The 26,752-nt window shown below is 41.5% G+C and overlaps 1 protein-coding gene across 1 annotated transcript in view; it reads right to left on the reverse strand.

The window, feature by feature from the left end:
• FARP1 (FERM, ARH/RhoGEF and pleckstrin domain protein 1) overlaps positions 1-26,752 on the reverse strand; it is a 256,115-nt gene that overhangs the window by 76,186 nt on the left and 153,177 nt on the right. The window contains exons 3-5 of the mRNA XM_087814260.1: positions 17,864-17,968; positions 2,721-2,763; positions 222-300 (exon numbers count right to left, since the gene is read on the reverse strand). Of these exons, the coding sequence (XP_087670386.1) occupies positions 222-300; positions 2,721-2,763; positions 17,864-17,968 (227 nt within the window). The remainder of the gene's footprint in view (positions 1-221; positions 301-2,720; positions 2,764-17,863; positions 17,969-26,752) is intronic.

Consider the following 26,752-nt stretch of genomic DNA (forward strand, 5'->3'; position numbering starts at 1 on the left):
CTTTTGGCTAAGATCAAGTGTAGAAACCAGGCTTCAGGGAAAACGTGGCACTTGCTTACCCCCACGCTTGTCAGCATAACTGGAAGAGAGGGGGTTAAACTCTTAAGCGCAGAGTAAATGCTGGTTAAGTAGATACTCAGAAAATTTAATCAAATTGACTCAGAACATTAACTTTCTCTTCTCCTCAGCACCCCATAGCAATTAATAGCCAAACCACTAACCTTGTGAGTTCTTCTTGGAGTTGTGTGTGGTCAGGTGGAAAGAATTTCACCACAAACCTAACAACAACATGCTTTGGCCCTAAAGAAGAAGAAGAAAAAAAGCAGTAAAGCAGTTATTGATTTCTGTTTCAAATGCAATATTTAAAAAAAAAAGATTTTCTGGGGTATATCATATACCAAATGAGTCCATTCCAAGTAGCCAAGAGTACACCTGCTGACATGCAAGTCACTGAACAACTGGTTAAGTCAGTTACTAAATCACACTTTCACACTGTGGGGAAAGAGGTACCTGTTTGTTTTAAACTGTGACAAAGGTATTACATGGAGGTATTAAACTTTTTCTCAGTTTACTCAGGTTTAAAAGACATTTCTCTTATAAAAAAAAAAAAATTGTCTAACTGCTTTAGTCCAAGTTTTAGATCATTTTAAAAGGAGATGATGGAAATGTAAATCAATAATGTAATTTATTATTTTTAACTCTCTACAAGGTAGAGCTGCTAATGTGTTCATCAAATATGTATCTAGCACCTATACGCCAGGTGCTCTCCTGAGGCCTGGAGAGAAACCACAACAAGACGAGGCCCTGCCCCCGCCCTAGTCAGCCAAAGCCTTTTGAGTGTCTTATAAACCATCTTATTGGGAGGGGGTGGTCAGGGAGAGAATATGAAGAAGAGTAATAAATTTTGTTTTCAGAATTAAAACAGAACAAATAGATTATAAAATAATAATCTGTAATCTGAGTCAGAGTTTGTTTGATGTATTAGCTACAATATAAGGGTGGTCTTACAGCTTCTGCTGTTTAGAATGATAGCGATGAATTTATGTTCTATGAAATATAAGGCACTGTAATGAAATCCCAATCTTAACAGTACTCATATGAAAGCAGAAAATGTCTTTTTGCTCTTCCTTTCACTATCACAAAAATAGATGCTGTATCATAATTTCTATGCTAACACATTCAAGTTTAGGAAGAAAACAAAAAGGATATATCGTAAGGCGAAGATGTCGCCAATATACACAAATATTGAAGCAAATAGAAGCTGGGCTTTTCCCTAATCAATCTAAAAATTAACAAAAACCCTCGCATGTCAATTCTGAGTCACAAAATAACAATAGCAAAATGGGGAAGGTCACTCTACTTCTTCTTAGTCATTGTCACAGACACAGGAATTTAATGAGGACACTCAGATCCTTAGAGAACCGGAAGCTAAGTAGATGCTAGCACTAAGTAAAAATGACTGCTCTGTCACCCACGGCTAGTCAAAGCACATGGAGATGAAAAGGAGCACCCAGTGCTGGCTCAACAGGGGCAGACTCTCTTTGTCAGCATTTGCTAAATGTGCTAGGAGATTCCTTTCCACCATCAGCATTTCCTATCATGAGTCATGAAAGGGACAAATGTCATCATTCTAGACTCCACAGTACCTTTACCTACCAAGCCTGGGGGCGCTTCTCTCAGTAATGTGCTCCCCACCCCCCACTTGGTCACTGGCCAACCACCCATAAAATGTTAAACAAACAATGGCTGTTTCATTTTCAGCATCAATAATTGCTTAATTTAAATGACAGCTCAACATCAATTTCAACTGCATAAGGGCCATATAGACACTGTGTGCCATTTATCACATCCACATAAACTGCTCTAAGTGGCCCCGTGGGGTTTCTTAGTCACACAGAAAAGCGATCCCACAAGGTATTGCGTGCTGCCGGCTCAGCTAAAGAAATGTAGCTTTGTTACCATCCTCGGACTCTGCCCAGGCTCTGGCTGCAGTGAAGAACTACCTAAATGACTCTGAGAATAGAGCTTGGCTCTGAACTTGACCTTAAAGCAGAGAGACGGGAGGAAGGTCCCGTGCTGAGGCATGTTGAGAAGGGAGAGAAAAACCAAGTGTTCTCTTTTCTCCCTCCTCTCCTAGACCCTCCTGAATCTTTTCTCCAACACATGGTCGAAATACAAGCCAGGTTCCCTTCAGTTCCGCTTGCCATTCAGAAATTCGGAAATGCACACAGGCAGGCACACGCGCGCGTGCACACACACACGCACACACACGCACACACACACACACACGCACCTTATTTTTCCAAACCACACTTGCATTCTGATTTCACAGGCTTTGAAGAGGCAGGACAGAAAACCTTACACCAAGTTTATGAATAAACGGCTCCACTTTCCCCCTTCAAAAGTGACAATAAGAACCATGGGCACACACAAGGCAAGCTCAACTATTCTGGGGCTTAATAGCGTAGCTTACTTGTTAATCAAAACAACATTTCATTTTCCAGGCAAGGTTTTGATTACCAAATTGCTACACATATTAAAATTGCACAACGTACATTTTAATAGTATGTGGGTTAGTGGATGGTGGAAAGCAATCACGGGGTAAAAAAAAAAAATCTGTATCACTAACTGCTTGACGCCACAGGACAGCCGACGTCTAGACGAGGAAACTGTCTGGCTTTATATTTAAAATCACTGTTAAACACGCCATATATACTTACTTCTAATCTGCTTGACAATAGGTTTTAAGAGATCCAGCCACACCTACAAAGGAAACAAGAGCAGTTTTGAGACACAAAATCGCAATGAAAGAGTGTATTTTGATACTTTATTTGGAGTTGTTTAAAATAAAAATTTTTGCATACTAGAGGCTGTCCCTTTTTTCTCCAGAATTTCATACCTTACATCATCTACCACTTTTATACAACAGATCCAAATTTGCTAACATTGTCCCTAAACTTCAAAATTAAAATCTCTCCTAGACTCAGTAAACTAAAAATTTTTTCTACTCTCATTTGTACTTTGGTCACAGTAAGCTAGTCAGCAAATATGAATGCATGACTGTATGTCAGGCTACAAGCTGAGTGAAATGTAAAAGCCCCTTAGTGAAACAAAATGCGTGTGTGTGTGTATGTCCAGACAGCATAGCCTGGAGGAATACGAGAAGGGAATGACTATTTACAGAATACCACCTCTGCACCGGGAACTATCCAGAAACTATTTACCTCTATGAACAAGGCCAGAAGGATTCCTGTTACCCAGGAGGGAAATCTGAGACTTGGAGAGGCTCAATAACTTGTCCCAGGTCTCTCAGCTCCAGAGCACAGAGCCAGGACTGAAATAGGCCGGCCCAACTTCAAAGTCCAGGCTCTTTTCACACATGCTTGCCTTAGCATGCAGTTTGAGTGGCAAATTTTTTGAGTGAGTGAGAGAGTGAGTGAGAGAGCGAGTGACAGAGACCAGCTGCCCTTATTAATAAAGTATTTTAACCCTAAGGAAGAGACAGTATGGAAATGGTGCGACACACTCATCCAGAGCTCAGAAGGCCTGGCCAAGATATCTCCCATATAGAAGTCACTACCGCCCTGACTCCATGGAGGGTAAGGTCAGCTCATAGGGCCAGAGGATGGGACGCATGAGCACTGATGACGCCTCCACCATGGAACAGCCTCCACCAGGTGGAAGCAGGTGAGGGTGGAAAGAAAATAAGAGAGTTGTGTTGTGGAAGCAATGGGACAAAGGTGTTTTCAGAACAAAGAATATCAAGAGCTGTTGCAAGGTTAAATAAGATGACAACTAGAATATCTGCTGGTCAGTTGACTCAGTGATGGGTCTGAAAGTCTGGTGGGTGGTGAAGAGGCCAGAGGATAAGGACTTTAAAATATATCTATCTATATATATAGATATTTTTTTTCCAATTACAATTTACTTCCAATATTATATTGCATTGGTTTCAGGTGTACAGCACAGTGGCTAGGCAATCATATACTTTACAAAGTGATTCCCCTTGATATTTCCTGCACCCACCTGGTACCATACATAGTTATTACTATATTATTCACTATATTTCCCAATGCTGTATATTATATCCCTGTGACTATTTTGTAGCTACCAATCTGTACTTAATCGATGAAGGGCTTTTTCAAGAAGTTGGGTTGTGGAGGAAGAGGAAGAGACTAGGAGTCCAGGAGGTAAAGAAATCAAATAAGGGCATTCATTTGCTTGTTTTAACAGGAAAGCACCCTGGGTGCTTTCAAAAAAGGGGAGGGGTTGAGACTATGAGCAAGAAGAGTTAACCAATGTCCTAAGAGGCCTGAAATGATGCGACAAGGTAGCTCTGAAACAAGAGTGCAACGGCTTGAGTTAGAAAGAAGAGCTCTTCCACTGTCGGGGGAGGGGAGACAAAGACAGAAAGGCTAATGAAAAATGGAAGTAAGTTTCTATTTCTGTGTTGGGAAGATAAGAAAGTTCCTCTTAGATGTCTTCTTTTTCCCCTGTAAAATCTGAGAGTTGGTGGATTGATGCAAAGGTAAATTCAGAATAGTTACGTTGCATGAGACGCTGAGTTAAGTAGGGAATTCTAGTGGGATTCCCAGGGCTGCTCAGCACCCACTCATGCACCTGCCATCCTGTGCTCTTTCGGCCTCCATGGCCGCCTAGGGAGAATCATCTCTGAGATCTTTCACCATCGTCAATTCTGCCACAGAAGCTGCCTAAACTCTGCAAACCACTCTGGACAAAACAACTATGCTCTGGCAATGTAGTTGCCGATTTTATGAACTGTTTTAAAACATCTCTCTTCTGTTTTTGGCATTTCTGTGGAAAGCATCAAATACGAGCACCAATTTTGAGCCAACTGAGCATGTGGTTTTAGAACATGTAGGTCTAGAAACATGAGACTGGCCTGAATTAGCCCATTTGGTACAGCTCTGCAGCAATGCCGCCACAGGGCAGCAATCCCACCACAGTCAAACTGGCCTGGGTGAGAACAGGGAGCCTATGAGAACCTCTGCAGTTACCAGTTAGATATTTGCAGAGACGAGAGAAAAGGTTGGCACACATAGGATTCAATCTACTGTAAGTGGATGAGCTAGAAGGAGCTCCTCGTTTCTAAGAAGAAAAATGGAGTTGCTGCTTGACTAGAGTTAAAGCACTGAAGTGTGATATATGGGGAGGGCTACTGGGAAGCATTTTAAGTGCATCAGACCACCTTAGACAAATCACTTGCTCATTCAATCTAAGCGGAACAGAAACAAGTTCCAGATGTGTTAAAAAGGTGACAAAGCAACATAGTCTTTCTTTCACTGCCCACAGATCTCTAGAGGGTCACAACTGGAATGATGTATCTTTAACTGCACCCTCCACCCCTTCAACTAAGCCACACATCCCCGCTTCTCTAAAACCACGCCGCTGATGGCCAGAGCACAACTACACAGCCACATTACCGACTGTAAAGGGATCTGGTCAAAAAGAATGAACTTCTAGAAATGTCATTCCCTGTGAGTATGACTCACCAAATCAAGGAAGTTTACCCTGCTGAGATTTGAAGGTCCACTGGAAGAGTTTGCTAGGGCTGTCATGAAAAAGTACCAGACTAGGTAGGCAGGTAGGCATGGACAACAGAAACTGATTTCCTCACAGTTCTGGAGGTTCAAGGTGTTACAGGTTTGGTTTCTCCTGAGGCGTCTATCATTGGCTTACAGATGGCTGCCTTCTGGCTATGTCATCACACAGTCTTCTATGAACACATGCCCTGGTGTTTCTCGGGTATTTCCAAATTTCTTCTTCTTAAAATGAAACCAGTCGGACTGGACTAGGGCTCACTCTAACTGCCTCATTTTAACTTAATCACCTCTTTTAAAGGCTGTATCTTCAAGAACAGCCACATCCTGAAGTACAGGTGTTAGAGCTTTAACATACAAATTTGGTGGGGGGGGGGGGGCACATTTCAGCCTATAAATGCTATCTTCCACAATTTGGTTTCAACACAGCTTTCCAGCCTCAACTTCCCTTGTTTGCCTACATTTTATTCAGGCTCCCTATTTTCCTCCAATCCCGTTAATATCAATTTTCCCTTTGGAATGTACTCTGTGCACTGAAATACTGTTAGGTGAGAAGAAATGTTTAAATGTGTAAGCATCAAAGGAAAGGCAACATGAGTCACTGTTCCCAAAGCTGTTCTCTTCTTTCCCTCAACATTTTTTTTGTCCCTATTATTTTGGTGGGTGACATTTTAGGTGGATTTTGTAGACAACTGAAACATCTGAGGTATTTTGGGAAAGGTCTTATTAAAAGAGAATCAGTTACTTGATGTCAGACAGCAGGCAGGAAAAGAGACTGTTTCTTGAGCACCTACTATGTGTGGGGCACTGGATAGGTGTTTTATACATTTTCATTTAATATTCATAACAATGTGGCCATTTTACACAGGAAAGAGGCCAAACTCAGAAAACTTATTTAAGTTGCCCAAGGCCACACAGCTAGGATTCAACATCCAGTCCATTTGACTCTAAATCTGTGCTTTTTCTACAATAAAATATCCTGCCTCTTAAAAACTAAAGGACTCAACAACAGTTCAGCTCTAGTCTTCATGTTTAAAAATCAAAACTGCATACAACAAAAATATTTCCTCATCAATTATAACATATATAGGAACCAGATAAAATAGATTAGAGCAAGTTATACAGTATATATAATTCACTACAACACATTAGTCTTTCTTCAGGCTGACTCCTAGAAGAAATAACTACTTTGAATTTTTGTTTGTAATAATTTATTTGAATGTAATTTTTATATTAATCTTAATTATTTTATTAATTTTACATTTGTTTATATTTAAAAGGTATGTAAAGGGTGGCTTTCTTTTTAAAACCAGAGGTTTCTGATTCGGGTCAAAGTAGAGTAAGAGGAACTGGATCTTCCTACATGGAACAAACAAAAAAATGGAAACAATACATAGCACAACAGATCTGAATACTTGGGGCACCAGGCAATGAGGAACAGTGATTCCCTGAGAGAGAACAAAATAATCCTGATCCCTACGGCTGCACCAGCCTTCTGCCTTGAGCAAGTTTCTAGACTGTGGTGCAAGGAGGAAGAACCTGGCAAAATCCATGAGTTGAAGAGATGGGGCTGGGAGTGCAGGGAACCAAGGTAGCGAGAGTTCACAGGAGAGTTCCAAAGAGTAGAAAGCTCTCTCCAGAAAGAGCATTTAGGAGAGTACAGAGGGTTAGCCTTGAGTAATCAGCTGAGCACTGATCAACATATGCTGTGAGAAAATACCCAAGACTGAAAAAAAGAACCAATGGAGAGATTAGACGTAACAGTGCCTGGTGTTCACACAGGGCCAGGAACAGTATACATTCTCTCCAGGCTGAATGGAAGGCCCTGTGATTCATGTGCAGTGCGTAGAGTACTGAAGAGTCATCACTAGCAGTAGGGAATCATTTACCCCAAATTGTACACTACACCAGTTCCACCTAACAAGTCTTAAAAGCCAGATCTAAGGGGACTAAACTGTTTCCAAATAACGTAAGTGCATCCCAGAACACTCAATAAAATTTATAGAAATACAAAGCTATTAAGCACTCAACAAGGTAAAATTCACAATACCTAACATCCAATAAAGAAAATCAACAGGTCCAGCAAGAGTGGCTCAGTTGGTTGAGTGTCATCCTGTGCACTGAAAGGTTGAAGGTTTGATTCCCAGTTGGGAAGGATATGGGAAGGCAGCCAATCAATGTTTCTCTCTCACATCAATGTTTCTCTCTCTCTTCTGTCTCTCCCTCTCTCTCATATCCTCGAGTGAGGATTTAAAACAAAAAAGAAAAGAAAATATGAAAAAACAGAAAAATATGACTCATAATTAGAAAACAATATCAAATCTGACCTAGAACTGACACAAGTGTTAAAATTAACAAAGGATATGAAGACCATTATTACAAATGTATTCCCTATGTTCAAAAGGGTGAGATATGGAAGATATTAAAAGGAACCAAACTGTCCAGCCAGAGTGGCTCAGTTGGTTGAAGTAACTTCCCATTCACTGAAAGGTTGAGGGTTTGATTCCTGGTCAGGGCACATACCCAAATTGCTGGTTTCATCCCTGGTCGGGGTGCATACAGGAAGCAACCAATCGATGTTTCTCTTTCATACTGATGTTTCTCTCTCTCTCTCAAATCAGTAAAAGCATATCCTCAGGTGAGGATTTAAAAAAAAAAAAAGGAAAGAAAAGCACCCAAACTAAATTTCTAGAGATAAAAACTACATTGTGTGAGATTAATATCAAATTAGACATTAAAGAAGAAATAGTAATGAACCTGAAGACCTGGCAAGAGAAACAATCCAAAATGAAACACAGAGAGAAAAATTACCAAAAAAATTAATAGAGAATCAGAAAACTGTAGAACAACTTTAGGCAGCCTAATACACATGGAACTGAGGTCCTAGAGGAGAAGAGATGGCAAAGGAGGGACAAAGGATAGGAAAAAGTATTAAAAGAAATAATGGCTGAAATTTTTCCAAAGTGGATGGAAAGCAATAAACCCACAGACCCAGGATACTCAGCAAACTCCAAGCACAAGAAATGTCAAAAAAAAAAAAAAGGGGGGGGGGGCATGAAAGCACATCATAATCAAAATGCTCAAAAACAGTGAGAAAGAGAATTCTTAAAACCAGCCAGAGAAAAAAGAGACACTATGTACAAAAGAATAAAGATGAACATGACAGATTTCTTGTCAAACACAATGCAAGTGAGAATGCAGTGAAGAAAAATTTTCATGTACTGGGGGAAAAAATTCATCTTAGAATTTCACACCCAGCAAAAAATGTCTTTCAAAAAAGCAGACAAAATAAGGACACTTTCAAATATATGAAAACTGAGAGAATTCATCATCAGCAGACCCTGTAACACAAACTGTTAAAGGAAGTCCTTCAAGCAGAAAGAATGGTATCACATGGAAATCTGTGTCTGCACAAAGGATTGAAGAACACTAAAATGTTAACTGCATGGTAGATATGTAAGATGCTTTTTAAAAAAAATTTTTTTTTGCCCTGGCCAGGTAGCTCCATTTGTTAGAGCATTCTCCCAAAAGGCCAAGGTTACAGATTCAATCCCCAGTCAGGGCACATGCAGGAATCAACCAATGAATGTACGATTAGGTGGAACAACAAACTGATGTTTCTCTCCTTCTCTGGAATGAGTAAACTTAAAAACAAAATTTTTAATTTCTAAATTACTTATAAAAGACAACAAAAATAATAGTAATGTGGGGTTTATAATTTATGTAAAAGAATGTCTGACGACAGCAAAAAGGTCAACAAGGGGAAAATGAAAGTATGCTTTTTTTAAGTTTTTATACTGTTTGTGGAGTGGAATAATATCTCCTGAAAGCAGGCTCTGATAAATTACAGATGTATACAAACTCCAAAGCAAGCACTAACGTGACAAATCAGAGTTATAGTTTATAAGCCAACAAAGAAGGTAAAGTGAAATCATCAAAATATTCTACTCATCAAAAGGAAGCAGAAAAAGGAACAAAGAATGAACAAGGCAAATGGAAAATGAATTCAAGATGACTAATTTAATCCGTATCACCAATCGCATTAAAAGTAGTCTAAACACCGCAAATTAAAAAGCAGGATTGTCGCCCGGCTGGGTGTGGCTCAGTGGTTGAGCGTCAACCTAGGATCCAGGCGATCGGGGTTCGATTCCTGGTCAGGGCACATGCCCGGTTGCGGGCTCGATCAATGACTCTCTCATCATTGATGTTTCTCTCTCTCTCTCCCTCTCCTTTCCTCTCTCTGAAATCAATAAAGATATATTTAAAAAAAAAAAAAAAAAAGGCAGGATTGTCGGACTAGACAAAAAGGCAAGGCCCAACTGCATGCTGCCTGTAAGAAAGGCACTGCAAACATAAATTCAGAGGAAAAGGATGCAGAAGGTGTATCATGCTAATAGTAATCTTTAAAAACTAAAGAAGCTACATTTGTACCTGGCAAGGTATATACCAGAACACAGAATATCACCAGGGATAAAGAAGGTAATTTCTTAATTTAACAAAGAAATCAATCAGGAGGACATAAAAACCTAAATAGATACACTTAAAAACAGAGCTTCAAAATATATGAAGCAAAAACTGATAAAAAAAAACTGTAAAGAGAAATAGAGAAACTCACAATTTTAGTTTGAGATTTTACTACTTCTCTCTAGCCCTGGGAAGGGCAGTCACTCCCCAGCCAGCAAGGCCCCAGACACCAGAACATCAAGAACACAGGAAACAAGAAAATATTGAAAGAAGAAAAAAATCTGTGGTTGCCAGGGGCAGAAGGGAGGGAGGGATCAATAGGTGGAACACAGGATTTTTAGGGTAGTCACACTATTCTTTATGATACTCTAATGGTAGATACATGTCTTTATGCATTTGTTAAAACCTATAGAATGTACAACACAAAGAATGAACCCTAATGTAAACCTCGGACTGTAAAATAATAATGTATTAATATTGGCTCAATTGTAACATGTACCGCATTAATGAAAGCTGTTAATAAAAGGAGACACTGTGCATACATTGGGGAAGGGTGATATATGGGGCCTCTCTGTACTTTCTACTCAGTTTTCCTTTAAACCTAAAACTTCCCTAAAGAAATAAACAAAATGAAAACAAAAGCCACATATCCTCCTTCCAGCTTAAGAAACACAACATTGCCCTAACTACTTTTCCAGTCATCTGTCCTCCCAGGCTTTGCTCAAGGAGAGCTCTGCCTCCTCTGGGACCTGCCCTGTCATCACAGACACTGTCAATCAAACCATGGTACGGCCCTGCGTGGTGACCAAGTCCACAACCTCACGTCTGCTGGCTTCCCAAACTTTCACCTGTCCTTGGTCCTGCAATATTCTCATCCTTTACACCTGGCATGGTCAGCAAAGGGCCCCTCCTGACCTCAGATGTCTGCAATGAGCCCGGCCGGGCGTGGCTCAGCGGTTGAGCGTCGACCTAGGATCCAGGCGATCGGGGTTCAATTCCCGGTCAGGGCACATGCCTGGGTTGCGGGCTTGATCAATGACTCTCTCATCATGGATCAATATCTCTCTCTCCCCCTCCTTTCCTCTCTCTGAAATCAATATATATTTAAAAAAAAAAAAAAAGATGTCTGCAATGAGACCCCTAGGAAGAAACAAGGTCAGGCAGCTGCAATTATGCATAGAGGAAGGTGTATCTGACCCCAGTGGGGATGGGAAACCACCTGCCATCCCAAATAGCAATGCTTCCTGTGATCTCCAGACCCTAGGAAGCATGCCTGCTGCTATGGACTGTGCCCCTCCAGAATTCACATGTTGAAGTCCTAAGCCCAATGCGACTATCTGGAGACAGCATCTTTAAATGTAATTAAGGTTAAACAAGGGCATTAGGATGGGTCTCTGATCCAATAGGACTCTGCCCTTATAAGAGGAAAATTTTCCCCCACTCCCACAAGTGAGGAAAAAGAAAGAAGGTGACCACCTGCAAGTCAGAAAGAGGGTCTTCACCAGACTCTGACTAGGCTGGTCCTTTGATCTCAGACTTCCAGCCTCCAATGCTGTGAGAAATTGTCTTTTGTTCAAGCTGCCCAGTCTATGGTATTTTGCTACGGCAGCCCAAGCTAATGGCAAACTTTTCTCCTGGCATGGAGAAAAATATAAAATAAATGAAAAGATGCCAATCTTTTCCTGAGATTTGCCAATATTTATTTATTAGAAATTAGAATTGTTTTATCGGGTCACTAAGCAATGTAGCTTTAATAAAAGACTAGTGGGCCAGTCTCATTGGTTTCAGAGCTAGAATGCAAAGCATAACATACAACAGATAACTGAGTGTCTACTAAGTACGAGAAATTCAGCTGAACTCGTGATTGGAAAGTATCTGAATCCTCATGATAACTTTGTAAAACTGTCATTTATTAATCCCAGAAGTTCAGAATCTACCCTGCTAAACAAGAAAGCAAATGTTTAAAGGGAGATTTACAGGCCACAATGCAGAGCTTTTCCCACTATCTTCAACAGGCCAATAAGGTAAATCTTACTTATACACCTATCTCTGCAGGTGAGATGTGTGTAGTTCTGGGTAAAGTTTTATTAGAACACAACCACACTCATTTGTTTACAGTATGTGGCTGCTTTTGAGCTACAGTGACTGAGCTGGGTAGTTGCCATAGAGACAGTATCGCCTGCAAAGTCTGACATATTTACTTTCTGGTAGATCCCTAATATGAAGAAGAAATGAGATACACTTAATGTTTACAGCAGAGTCTGTGGCACACGGAAGCTCAAGGACAGTTCGCTGTCTGAGCTCACCCCAGTGGCAACCTAATGTCTTCCTGGCCCTTCACCAGCCCTCACAGTCTAGGTACCAATTAACTAGCATATTAAACACAGGCTCTTGATTTCTAGGATCAATAGTGTTTCTGCCACGGGAAGGCCAATCAATTTTTAAAAAGCTGATTAAAAGACTTCTCTGCTCCTGCAGGGCAATCTCATGGGGATGGCTGCCCGGACCCAAGGATAACAGCACGCCAAACTCGCATGTAAACACAGCAATCAGCTCCGTCAATGGACAGGCCTGAGCAAGTCTAGTGCAGGGCGGAGCATAAATGATTCCTTACTAATTATCACTAGTGCAATTCCAATCTTGAGAAACATCTTAGGCCATGTGGGAGCACTCGTGTTCCCCTTAAGCTTCTTAAACCCTTACTATGAAGAACGCCCTGATGTGGCTACTTACATGATTATGAGAAAAGGGGTGGAAGGCTAGGCTGGAATGCAAGGTGCCAGGGACAAAGATCCACAACCTTGTATGCCAGGGACTGGGGGGGACAACTAATATCCCACATATCACGCACAAATAAATGGGCAAAAAGTGTCGTGACAGCCCACATTTGGGCATTCTGAGGCCATCCACGCTTCCTCTTGTTTTGGCAGATATGTGAGCAGCCTCTCTGATAAAGCTTGGCGAACATAATAAACACAACAGCACACAATGACAATCACAATGACGACACACTCATGTCCATCGCAGCATTGTTCACAGTAATCGAGGGGTGGGAGGAACCTAAAATGTTCATCAACAGATGAATGGATGAGCAAAATGTGGTGTGACTGTACAATGGAATATTATTCAGCCTTGAAAAGGAAGGAAATTCTGTCATATGCTACAACATGGATGGACCTTGAGGACATTATGCTGAGTGAAATAAGACAGTCACAAAAGGACAAATATTACATGATTCCACTTGTATGAGGTACCGAGTAACCAAACTCATAGAAACAAAAAGTAGAATGGGGGTTGCCAGGGGCTGGGAGGAGGGGGGAAAGGAAGTTGCTACTTAATGAGTACGGAGTTTCAGGTTTATAAGATGAAACAGTTAGAGGTCTGCTGCACAACAGTGTGAATATAGTTAATGCTCTGTACTGTACACTTAAAAAGAATTAAGATGGTAAATTTTATGTTATCTGTTTTTGAACACAATAAAAAAATGATGACAATGATAATATTTTCCACAACTAACTTTCTGAACACTTTAATAGGCCCCAGACACAGGGTTACGTGCCAATAGATACCATGTTTGAGCCTTTCCAAAACCACACAAGGTGGGCACTAGTTCCCCATTCTACTCACAAGCAAAGTGAGGCTCAGTGAGGCCTGCCACCTGCCCTGGTCACCCTGCTGCTGAGAGGCAGAGCAGCGATTTGAGGGCTAGCAGGCTGGCTGCAGAGTTGCTTTCATCTACCGCTACAAGACCACCCAGCTAGGAAGCCAGCACTTCGACAGAATCTGGGAAGGAGACCAAAACTCTATGACACAAGTCTTAAATTTTGAAGCAGCTTTCCTTCGAACACAGGTGAAAATCCAGCTAGAGTTTACTGTTCTCACAGGTGAGTGGCTCTTCCTCAGTTCAACCAATCAAGACTCATCCTTGGCTTTTCTAAAACAGGTCCCATCAGCTAGCCTCTGGGTGCTTTTTGGTCATTACTTCTGCTCCTGGGTGCTTTTATTTCATTGCATTTTGGGGGTAAACTTTTATTTTATGTATACACGTATAAAGATTTATATACACACACATATATAAAAGGCACGTTATACGTGTACAGTTCACTGAATGTTTATAAACTGATTGCACCCAAAGAACCAGCACTGAGATTAAAAAAAAACAACACAGAACATGGCCAGGATCCCAGAAGGCCTTCATGTACCCTTCTGCAGTCTCTTACACCACCCCACCTAGCATCATAGATCAATTTTGTCAAAACAACCTAGTTATAAAATTTTATGAAATTAGCTCTCAGGTTGGAATTTTGCTATTGACAGAGAGCAAAATATAGATATATGGTAAGAATGGAATGGTGACTGAGAGCATGGGCTTGTGTAGTTAGACAGATCTGGACTTAAATCCCAGCTCCATCATTTCCTAGCTGTGTGCCTTTGCGAACATGACTCAACCTCTTTAAGAAAAGGGGTTTATAATGGGCCTGTGTGGAATGAATAAAATATTGTAAGTAAACCTAATACGATGCCTTGAAGAGTTTATTACTCTCCAGAACAGGTGCTGGCAAACTATGGTTTTCTATATTGTCAATCAAGTTTTATTGAAACTAAATCACATGCATTCATTGTCTCTTGTCTATGGGCTGCTTCTGCACTACAAAGGCAGATAGGAATAGTTGCAGCAGAGACCCTCTGGCCTGCAAAACCTATATATAATATTGACTAGCTGGCCCTTTACAAAGAAAGTTTGCTGGTCTCTGCTTCAGAACATGGGCCATGTTCACTGTTGTTCCACAGGGACTGAACCGCCTGGCATGTGGTAACCACTCATGTGGATGCTTTTTTTTTTGTATTATGTATGACAAACACTATTTCTTTATGTCATCACTATTGGGTTTTTTTAATTTGGCAGTTGAACATATTCCTAAACAGTACTATAAGGAAGCAGTAAAATCTGTTTCCCTGTCCGTCTTCCCAAGTTGTGCATTTCTAATAAATGGAAACCATAACTACTTCCTGCTGTCACTTTTTATATCATGTGTCTTCTAGAGATGAAGTGTGATGACTGACATAGTGTAGGCACAAAATAATTCTTAGAAAAATAAATGAATGTGGAATTAGATGTGGCCCCTCTGTGGTCATTCACCACATCAGAAAAAAGTCTGGGAGTCGGAGGCTTAGATTTAACGCAAGCACTGAAACTTGGCAGAGTATCTGGAGGTAGGAATAAGTTAAGAAAACACAATTTGCACCCATTTCTAGGTCCATGACAGATGCGCTCATTCACCACCTACCTCCTCTTCTCCTGTCTGTTCCTCCTTCCTTGCAATGCTGTCTTTCCTTGCTCTGTGATGGTTCCTTCTTCTGGTTTTTCCCCTCTCTGTCTATCTGTCCTTGTCTGTCCATCCCTTATACACTGGTGTTCCACTCTTGCCTCCTGTTTAATTTCTACACTCTCATCTAGTTTCAGAGCTTCAATTACTATTTAAAAGAGCTGTGTGATACTTGAATTTCAGCTCAGATCTCTTTCCTGTGCTCCAGGAAATACACCTACTGGTACTGCCCACCAGACATCTCCACTGACACCCCAACTCCTCATGTCCAGGTGGAACTCATGCCTTTTCCTCTTCCTGGGTATGGTCTCTCTGAGGATTTCCATCTCCGGTGACTGGTGCCACTGTCCACCTAAATAACAAAGTGGGAAAACCCACCTACACTGAGCCCTCTTTCAATCATATCCCTAACCACCCCCATGACTCCCGCCCTCCCGAATCTCCTGAATTCATCCACCTCTCTCCAGCCCTGTCATTCTCCCTAGGTTCTGTCCAGCACAGTCTCCTACCTGAGATGCTAGGAGCTCCTGACAGCTTTCCTGACTCCAGTCTTATTCTTTCCCAATATGGCTACAGTTCTCTTTCTAAATCACACATCAGATCACATCATGGTCCCTTTACGAGACATTCATAGTTTCCCAAACACATTAGCTTGGCACATACCCAACACAACAGCTGGCAGCTACGTGCAGCTACTGACCACTTGGAATATGGCTGGTCTGTGTCAAATACACACCAGATTCGAGGACTTAGCATGAAAATATGTAAAATATCTTATTTATAGTTTCTGATATAGATTACATGTTGAAATGATAATGTTCTGGGATATATTAAATTAAATATACTTTTAAATTAATTTCACTTTTAAACCATTTTTAACATAACTGCTAGAAAAATTGAAATTACATATGTGGCTCATATTATATTTCTATTGGGCAGCAATGGTATAAAAAGTCCTTCCCTTTCAACTGTTGCCTCTCTCTGGCTTCCTTCACCAGCCCTCTTCCCCTTCCTTCACACTCCATCTGATTTGCAGGTTCCTGATGGACCACTTGCTTTCTACCCTTTGTACATGGGGTACCCCCTCTTCCCAGAACATTCTTTCCATTAGGTCAACTTCTACTGGCCTCATGAGGCTCAGTTTTGCAATATCTGGGAATGTTATTTGTTGCCCCCACTGTCCAATGCCCCCTGGCTCCAGTGGAGCACCTGTCACTTGCCCTGCACTGGTCACTGGAGAAACTCTAGGCCCCACCTGGATTCTACATTCTCTGCATCTTACTATTGTTGGATCTCCAGTGCAGTGGCGAGCAAAAGCTCTAGGGACTCAGTGTGTAATGAATAAAAGAATGAACAGAAATACAATGAATGAACTTATAGCCTAAAAGTGTGTCTAATAAAAGGTAGATTCAGATACAGCTTAAAAGTGCCACCAGCCATAAAAGATCAAAACAAAACAAAACAGTAAACTATATTCTAAAAGAACAATATAACATACAGGGTGGGTCAAAAGTAAATTTACAGTTGTGAGTACACAAAACACAGTTTTTTCTTGTATTATTATTTATTATTGTGTTATTTTCCATATGAACAACTATAAATCTACTTTTGCCCCATCTGTATTTAGCAAACTTTAAAATGGTCGAACCAATGGATGAGGCAAGTCCATGCCTTTGGATCTGAACTACTGAAATACTTGGCCATGGGTGCAAACATATAAAAATATTAGTATGTTCACTGTAGCATCATTTGTAACAGCAAAAGATTGGGAATAACCTAAGTATCCCATCATTTACAATAGAAGTTGTAAATTATGACATATGATTCACTGGAATGGCATGAAACTATAAATAAAAAAGGAAATGAATTCTATGTCCTGAAAAGAAACATCTCCGTGATATATTAATGGGGGAAGGTATAAAAAGTATAGGAGTGTGAGTGTGTGTGTGTATGAATGACACTTCCCTCACGTTAGCATATTTCAAAAATATGTATTTATGTATACGTATAGATGAGCTTTGATCAGAAGGATACAGAAGATGCCCGGCCGGGCGTGGCTCAGGGGTTGAGCATCGACCTAGGATCCAGGCGACCGGGGTTCGATTCCCGGTCAGGGCACATGCCTGGGTTGCAGGCTCCATCCCCAGTCAGGGGCGTGCAGGAGGCAGCCGATCAATGACTACCATCATTGATGTTTCTCTCTTTCTCTCTCCCTTTCCTTTCCTCTCTCTGAAATCAATAAAGATATAAAAAAAAGGATACAGAAGAAACTGGTACTGGTGGTTCTGGAGGGAGAGATGTGGGAAAGGGGGAGGGGGAGATGGCCTTCATTGTGTATTCTCTTTGAATTTGCTAATGGTGTGCACACATTACTTTCAGAAATAGAGTAAAAGTGCTTTCTGGATGTTTTTCCTCTGTATAGATCTGCATGTTCAAGGAAAGATCCCAATGACCCCCTTCTCCCAAGTCAAACAGATAATAAAATAGCAACATCGAAAAGATATCACCTACCGTGATCTTTTTGTGGTCAGGAAACTCGAGGCCAAAATAGTCACCTTCCACGAGGTTGAGGTGGTTGCAAACGGCATCCAGCAACACTTTCCCCGGGGCTCTTTGCTAGGGAGAGAAACAAGAGGAGTTACGCCCTCTGAGACAGACAGGAATACAGAGAGTTCCCAGATACCTCCCCTACCACACACAGTGTCCCCTGTTATTAACATCTTGCATTAGTGCAGCAATTTTCAACCAGTGTGCCGCAAGAATTTTTAAAACAAGCAATACCTGACTATTTAGTCAGGAGCACTGGCCTCTTTTCCCTTACATTGTCAAATAAAAAAATGACAACAACCAACACAACAGTAACTGTCTGGTGTGAATGAATCACACAGGGGTGAGGGGGACTTTCGCCTGAACTGGATCCTTGACTAGTCAGCAAAAATTCTGTGAGCGTATCAAGCATATCTTGGTAAAAATGAGAGGCTGAAAACAGATGCTTGGAATCTAGTTGATAAATGATATAAATCTGGTCTCCATTCTTAACAGAAATTTTAAGGTTTATTATGTACAAATCCTTTGTACAAAATTTGTATACAGGGAGAAGTTAATCTAGAGTTTGAATATCATATCTCCTAACATTCATCTATATAGTAGATGTCTATATAGCATTATATGAATCTCTCTGTGAATGCTGGTGATACACAGGGATAGAAGGAAAGCTAGTATGTAGCATCACTAGTAAGTATTTATAAGGCTTAAATGCAGCCACTACATGACAATTTCATGGGTAAGTGGCCCTCAGCATTAACACCCTGATGTGTCCCAGGCACTACGGTAAAAAACGCTTCCAGGCATCATGATTCCAAAGTTCAGGGACCCGGTTTCCCTTTCTTCTAGGAGTTGGGGTAGAACTGTCTGGAAGTATCCATGGACCAGGGCTAAATTTTGCTCAGAGAGAGCATCTTGGAGAAGGGGAGAGGGAAGAGAGTTGCATCTTCATTCTTTAAGGAAAATGATCCCCCTCTTCCTCCTGCCATGCATTTTCTCCATCGCTCTGCAACACCATTTCTCTACACTTGTCTCCAGTGAATTTTTGAGCTTCACACTAAAAGTAATTCTGTTTAGAATCATATCACAGAATGTAAAATGGATGGTGGTGATGAACACACAACACTGTGAATGTACTTAATGCCACTGAATTATATACTTTAAAATGGCCAAAATGATAAATTTTACATTATATCTATTTTGCCACAATAAAAAAATGTAGAAGAAAAGGGAGGAAAGGAACTGAGGAATGGGGTTCACATTATAATCAACTGGAGAGGGTTACTCACAATAGACTATTTGCTTCACATTAGATTTAGAAAAATATTGTGGGGTTGGATTCAGCTCCAGCAGAGTGGCTGTGAAGAGGAGCCTTACCACATGTGAAAAGTGTGTGAATATCCACGCGTGTGCACTAAATGTTTGTTAGTATTTCTCAGCACAAAGAGCTCTTTTACGTGTCTGGCAAAAAGGCATACAATAAACATTGTTGGAAGTAAGCACAAATTATGCATTTGATTCAGGCTTTGTACTGCAAACCAATGACGGGGTTCAAAAGCTACAAATCCACTAGCCCTTTATGGTTAAAACAAATTCCTCAGTCACTAAAATCTGAATAGGGGGGGGAAGGTGGTAACAGAGATTAAACTAGCAGAAGAGAAAGTAGAGATCTGAGGAAAATTCAATTGTAAAGGGATTTTCTCAAATAGGAACTTACTTTAAGACACACAAACACACACACGTGCGCGCACGCACCCATTTATATTTATGACTGTATAAGCTGTCATACATGAGGAAGGGAAACCAAGTTATTTAGGCATCATTTGAAAACCTGTATTTGTTAGTAATGGCTTAATATGAAAGGGATCTTATGACAAATGAATAAAAAAGATTGTCCCCAAGTGTCTGAATTGGGAGGGGCAGGCCTCTAAGATTCCCACAGCCTCTAAGAAACTGTGACCCCTACACACTGACAGCCTTGATTAGCATATTCTAGAAGTACACTCCTTACAGAAAAGAAGCCAAATGATAATTATATGTTTTATTTTAGAGAACAAACCAACGATGAGTGAAATGACATAATCAAATTTTATCACTTTTTTCTTACTGGCTACTTTTAATTATGCTCCAAAAGGCATTTGAATTTTAATCTACTGCACAAATAAAGTGGCTGATTCCAAGCTGTATGTCCCTATGCTTTCTGCATTCTGAATTGGCTTTTCATGCAATCCTACAAAATTAAATTTTAGGAGGAGGTTTACATTCTTGGGGGATGTCTGGCAACTAAGCACTGAATAATAAACAGTATGAACATTCACATACAGCTTCAAGCTGTTAAAAATTGAACCCAAGTTGCTTTGGTTTATTGTGCTTTTAAAGTATGTCTGTGCCTTCAGGTTATTTCTGTTCCATAAAGTTTCATATGGAAGCACTTCTTTTCCTCCTCCAAAGGAATAAAGACACAATTCTTCCTGGGTTGGGGGTGTCTTCTCCTCCCTGTCCCACCTCCTCAAAGGGTCTGAACAAATGATGTGTCCCACTTAATACAAGCTAAGGTTTTCTTTCTGAAATAATCTCATAGACAGAAATCTATCAAGATGCCGTTTGACCGGGTTTATAAAATTTGCATCTGCGCAGGTTTCAGAGAGCTGTTTCTGGAAGCGTTTTGTTGTGGGGTTTTTTTCTGGTTTAGGATCAACGTAACCATGGCAACCAGGGCATGCTCTTATCCAGCAGAAGGGAAGGGTGGCTCTCAAAGGCCTTGGCCCCTTTTCTGCTACCATTAAAACTTTAATTAGAATACTGTTCAAATTCCCATAACTCACTAACCTTTAACACATCTGGGGCTTTATAACACTGCAGATTTCCTCAGGCTCTCTGGCAGTTTTTGACCAGGTGAGTAGATGTATCAATAACTGTGATGGTTTGAGAGCACCTGGGGTACATTTATCAAACAAGGAGCCGTGTGCAAGCGCTGTGCTAGGTGCTGAGGGAATGGAAATCAATAAGGTAAGTGCCTCTTTCTGAGCTGAGGTGGAGACAAATAACCAGCTAAATTAGAATATATGGTAAGTGCTTTGCGGGGGTGGGAGAGAGAGAGAGAGGGAGGGAGGGAGAGGGAGAGGGAGAGAGAGGGAGGGAGGGAGGGGGGGAGAGAGAGAGAGAGAGAGAGAGAGAGAATAAGTGAGCATTGGCTCTCTGGCTTCTCTTCTTATAAGAACACTAATCCTCTGGGATCAGGGCTGCACCTTATGACCTCATTTGAACTTAATCACTTCCTTATTCCAAATCCAGCCATACTTGGGATTGAGGCTTCAACCTATGAATTTGGAAGGGGTGGAGGAAACAGTTCCGTCTACAGCACATGGAGTCATGAAAGGACTGGAGAGATTATCTACTTCCTAGGATCACTGTGAAAACTAAATAAAACAATGATCCCAAAGTGTTTGGCAAAGGGCCTGGCACACAACACAAGTTCTCTATTATTGTCGCTGCTACTGTGATGGGGAAATGTTAATTTATGGAATTCATGGCAGGGCAACGGGTTGACACTGAGGAAGAGGAGGTTCATTTCCCAATCCCAAAGGCACGTCTCTGCAACATCACAGAATGGAAAGCCTGTACCACATCAGCGTGCTATGTGACAATGTCCGCAAGGGCAGCGTCTATACCTGGGTCCCTGCTCATTCTGCCCTCAAATGCCACTGGAGGTGATTCTAAGCACCACTTCTCTGATTTATGTGCCTATTCATCACCTGCAGACCTTGAGATAAGCTGCAGATGCTGGGGTGAGGCCTGGGAATCGGAATTTCTAACAGGATCCCTGCTGCTGCTGGTGCAAAGACTATGCTTTGAATGGCAAGGTGCAGTAATGTGGATGAGTTGCCACCGAATGGCAGGCAGGGCTGGCTGGATCTGTGGTCTCTTGCTCTGGTTTCTGGTTGGAACTAACGTCAAGCCTGAGACTCAATCAGAGCAAAAAAACACCAAACCCACTGTTCTAATCTGAACTGTGCCCTTCAAAAAGGTATGCTGAAGTCCTAATTGCCAGTACCTGTGAATGTGACCTAATTTGGAAACAGAGTCTTGCAGACGTATCCAAATTAAGATGAGGTCATCAGAGTGGGCTCTAACCCACGAAGACTAGTGTCTTTATAAGATAATGTAAAGCCCCGGCAGGTGTGGCTTGGTTGGAGCGTTGTCCAGTACACCAAAAGGTGGCAGGTTCTATTCCTGGTCAGGGCACAGACCCAGCTTGCAGATTCAATCCCTGGTCAGGGTGGGAGGCAGCCAACTGATACATCAATGTCTGTCTATCTGTCTCTCTCTCTCCCCCCCTCCCTCTCTAAAATCAATTTTAAAAAAGAAGATAATGTGAACACACAGACCCAAAGGGAGAGAGTTATGTGATGACAGAGGCAGAGGTTGAAGTGATACAGCTGCAAACCAAGGAACCCAGAGGGCTGACAGCCCCCACTAGAAGCCAGAAGAAGCGAGAGTACCAGAGGGAGCATGGCCCTGATGATGCCTCGATTTTTGGACTGCTAGCCTCCAGACTAGGGGAGAATACATTTCTGCTATTGTACGCCACCAGTTGGTGGTACTTTGTCACAGCAGCTCTTGCAAACTCATCCAGCCATTTTTGGTGATGCCTTCACCCATCTCTTAGAGACATGGGGGCAAGGACAAAGCATTAGTGTTCAGCACTGTCCCTTTCGAATAAAGGGATTACAACAAATTAATAACCCAACCAATGGATTTGGGATAACAGAAATTTTGGCCTTCAACATTTCTCTAATTTGACAACTAAATATACTCAGCAAATAGTGGACTAATTATGGGAGGTAATTCATTTTTCTTGCGTTAAAAGATGTTCCTCTTTTGGCTACTATTGCTTTAGATGTGAATGGTGTTCCACAACTAAAGTTCTTTTTATAAAATATTCTCTTTGGAGACCCTTCCACCGGGTGAGGTAGAAAGGGTGGGATTCAGGCTCAGAAGTGACACAGCTCATACCTGTTCCACCACCCCAGCTGTCCATCCAGGGCGCCAACCCCACCCCCTACCCCTCTGCACACAGTCAGGAGCTATCAATGAAGCAGAAGTTCAAGGAGAGCGCAGTTTGAGAAATCCAGAGGAACCCACCTATCTGTCTGTAAAGGCGTATTTTTCTTAGAAATTTTAGCAGAAGGCCATTGCTAGAGTAGGCTTAATATGATAAAAAGAATGTCAAACTTGTAGCTAAATATGGCAGACTGAATACATGCAGTTCATCTCCATGATACCCAGAAAGCCTGATTTAAAACACTCAAAGAATGAAATAAGGAAAAAAGGAATAAATTCATAGAAAACAGAGAAAAATGAGAGAAGAGACAGCAGGTGAGAGATTTCCCCCAAGTTCTAGTAGACGACAGAGCAGGAAGCTGAAATTTAATTACAGAGGAGGAGAGAGTCAACAGGAAGCAGCCAAATTACGCAGAACTCCCCAAAAGTTCAGAAATGGGAGATGCCAGGTACTTTTGATAATGCAGGGTAGAGTAAAAACTTTTAAAAACGCTGTAATTTGTATCCTCATATAGCTAAGAGTTTACAACTTAAAAAAAACCCAGAAGGTTATAAAAAGGAATATTTAGATAACAAGAAAGAGCTCTTAGAAATAAAAATAGCACAGCAGAAAGAAAACTTGCACTAGAAGAGTTTAAGGATACAGATGAAAATTCCTAGAAACTAGACCTTTTGAAAAAGAGATGGCAATGAGGAGAGAGCAGAAGAATTTAGAGCTCAGTTTGAGAGTCCCAACATTTGAACACTGTGACTTCTGCATGGAGAGACCCAAAAGGAAAGGAAATTATGCAAGAATAACATAAGGAAAATTTCCAGAACTTAAGGGTTTAAATTTTTTTTTAAATCCTCACCCAAGGATACATTTTTCCATTGCTTTTCAGAGAGAGGGGAAGTGGGGAGAGAGAGAGAAACGCTGATGTGAGACACACATTGATTGGTTGCCTCCCACGTGCAGTCAGGGCTGGGGATCAAGCCTGCAACCGAGGTCCGTGCCCTTGGCAAGAACAGAACCTGGGACCCTTCAATCCGCAGGCCGACGCTCCAACCACTGAGCCAAACTGGCTGGGGCAGGGTTTAACTTTTTAGATTGAAAAAGGCCAGAGAGCATCTCAGAGAATGAAGGAGTACAATCCTTTTCAAGGCAAAGAAACTCAGGAATACAAGGAATGAAAAGAAGATTCTAAAAGTTATGAGAAAAGCAAAGGCTAGAATCAAACGACCCAGGAATTCTTAACAGCACATTCGAAGCCAGAACAGTGAGTCCCTACCACTTTCCCTTATGGGACATTAATGTCTGTTTGACCTGCTGAAATAGACACCAAAGGCGAGGTGTGATTGCCCTGGGGGCTCACCTCTGGGCAGAGAGACCAATATATCTGACACCTGCAACTCATCTAGTCTCCATGCCCTGGGACACGCCAGGCTGGAGGACAGAGCGCCAAGGTCACACTCACTGTGGAGCTCAGATTCAAGCCCAGCTGCAGAGAACCTGCTCCTAACCATTAAGCCTCTGAGTCTATTTTCCCTCTAACCTCTTTCAAGACTTACATCCATAATTTGATGAGCCAAACTGTCCTAGGGAAAACTTGCTGATGGAACCAAGGGAAGAGGCTGAGGCTTTGTGAGTCCTATAACTCAAGGCACCAAAGCTAGTTAGTAAGATAACTAGTGTGATACATATAGTTAGTATGACCAGAGTATGACATGGCCCCTGTAAGGTAGGGTGAGTGTCACATAAGCCAATTGTTATCTTCCTTCCACTGCAAAGGCAGGACTCCTTAGTTAACAGAGAAATGGGACATTTGAACTTCTTATATTATGTACAAATTTCCAGTTATAAAATAAGTCATGGGGCTACGATGTACAACATAGGAAATAGAGTTAATAACATTATAATAACTATGTAGGGTGATAGATGGGTACTAGGCTTATTGTGATGGTCATTTTGTAAGGTACATAAATGTCGAATCACTATATTGTACACCTGAAAGTAATGCTATATGTCAATTATAATTAAAAATAAACCTTTAAAAAACAGAAATGGGACAGCTTAAATATGGGAGATGTTTCTCGTGCTGTTTCTCTAACCCTTCAGTGACTCAGAGAGGCTATATAATTACTAAGAATACAAACTCCAGGGACACCTGCCTTCTTGCAAAGCCACTATCTCCACTCCGTGGAGGTGTGACCTTGGGCAAGGTACCCTTTGGGCCTCAGTTTCCTCTTCTGTAGAATGGGAGTAATGGATGAACAGGGCACTTCATAAGGGTGTGGTGAGTATTAAATGACTTAGCACACACTGAGCTCTGAGGATGGTATCCAGGACTCAGTAGGCTCTGCTGGATATTAGTGATGCGGGGTGGGGGGAAGAAGAGGAGGAAGGAAAGGAAAGCAAATTACTCAAAAGCTTAACGGCAGACCTGGTGGTAGCCTTGTCAGCAGACAGTGTGATCACCATCATGAAATGCCAACCAGAGCAAGAACAGGAACTGCACCTTTAAAGCCAGAGTCTGGGGCCCCGGGACAAGGCTTCCATTCTGGGAGAATGTGGCCAAATGTTTAGACCTGCCCATCTACTGGGCCCACAAACACGGCGATTCTTCCCCCTGGCTGTGGCTCCAAGGGTGGCCCCGCTGTCTGCCAGGACACACTGTGCTCCTTGTTCCCCTCTGCACCGAGCCCCGGCATTCAGAACACTCATTAAACACACTTCAGATTGGATTTCAGAGCCCCGACTCCCAGCCAAGAGGAGAATGGGCCCTTTCAGCTCCTTTGCTGTAATTTAGCTACGTTAAAACCACAGCGTCATTAGTACAGAACCACCCTTCTTCCTTCACGCCAAGACTGTGTGTGTGTGTGCGTGTGCATGCACACACTCACGCAGCGGTGGATTTCTATCGCTTTCTTGCAAACCTATAATGCAGTGAGAAAAGAAAAAAGTGTCTGTGGAGAATTTGGCTATTCATAGTGCTGGCTTTATCGGATCTTGACTTGGAGCAATTCATTGTCTTTTGATCAATTTTGGAAGTAGATGAGTAAAAAATCCCAAAATCTACCAAAAAAAAAAAAATCTTGCTTGACATCTTGCTACTTTAACTATCCATTATGCAGGGACTAAAGGCGAGTAGAACCCAGGCCATGACGGCTCAAGGAAAGCATTCCCCCCTTGCCAGCATCTTCCTTATGTCTATTTAGTTTGGCACTTTTCTCTTCGGGCACAGTGGTCTAATTAAACCTCAAAAGTGCATTCAGCCTGCTGAGCTTGTACTTTCTGAAAATTCACCTGGTGTCATACACTTGGCCTCCAAAATTATCATTCCATTGGAAGATGGAAGGTAGATGCTTCACTGAATTTAGCTTAACGTCTGAATAGAAAGGTAAAGACTTGGTCAAGCAAAGCCACCAAATGTGGTTCTGGTTCTCAGCTTTCCTCATGCTCTGGAAGAGTTGTCCTACCAGGCTTTTTGAAATACAGCCTCTCCCCAAGAATCAATCTCGAAGGTTAAGGGAGAACCTCTAAGAACATTAAATGAAAGACAATTACTTTGTTAAATGTTTACAGACACTTTAACCAGAAAACATTTTTAGTGTTTTTCAACCAGTCAGTAGGGAGAATGGGAACATTTTCTTGAACCTGAACAGGAGTTTTAAAATTATTTTGATGCATAAGGCTTTTAAATGTGAAAGTATATAAATAACAGCTTTCAGGTTCCTTTAAGAATTCTTGGCTCTAGAGTACCCAGAAAACCTCCCGAACCAATACTACTTATTTTTCATGTACTTCTCAGGTTT

The sequence above is a fragment of the Miniopterus natalensis genome, chromosome 2 (assembly GCF_054644295.1).
Source record: "Miniopterus natalensis isolate mMinNat1 chromosome 2, mMinNat1.hap1, whole genome shotgun sequence".
Lineage (NCBI taxonomy): Eukaryota > Metazoa > Chordata > Mammalia > Chiroptera > Miniopteridae > Miniopterus > Miniopterus natalensis.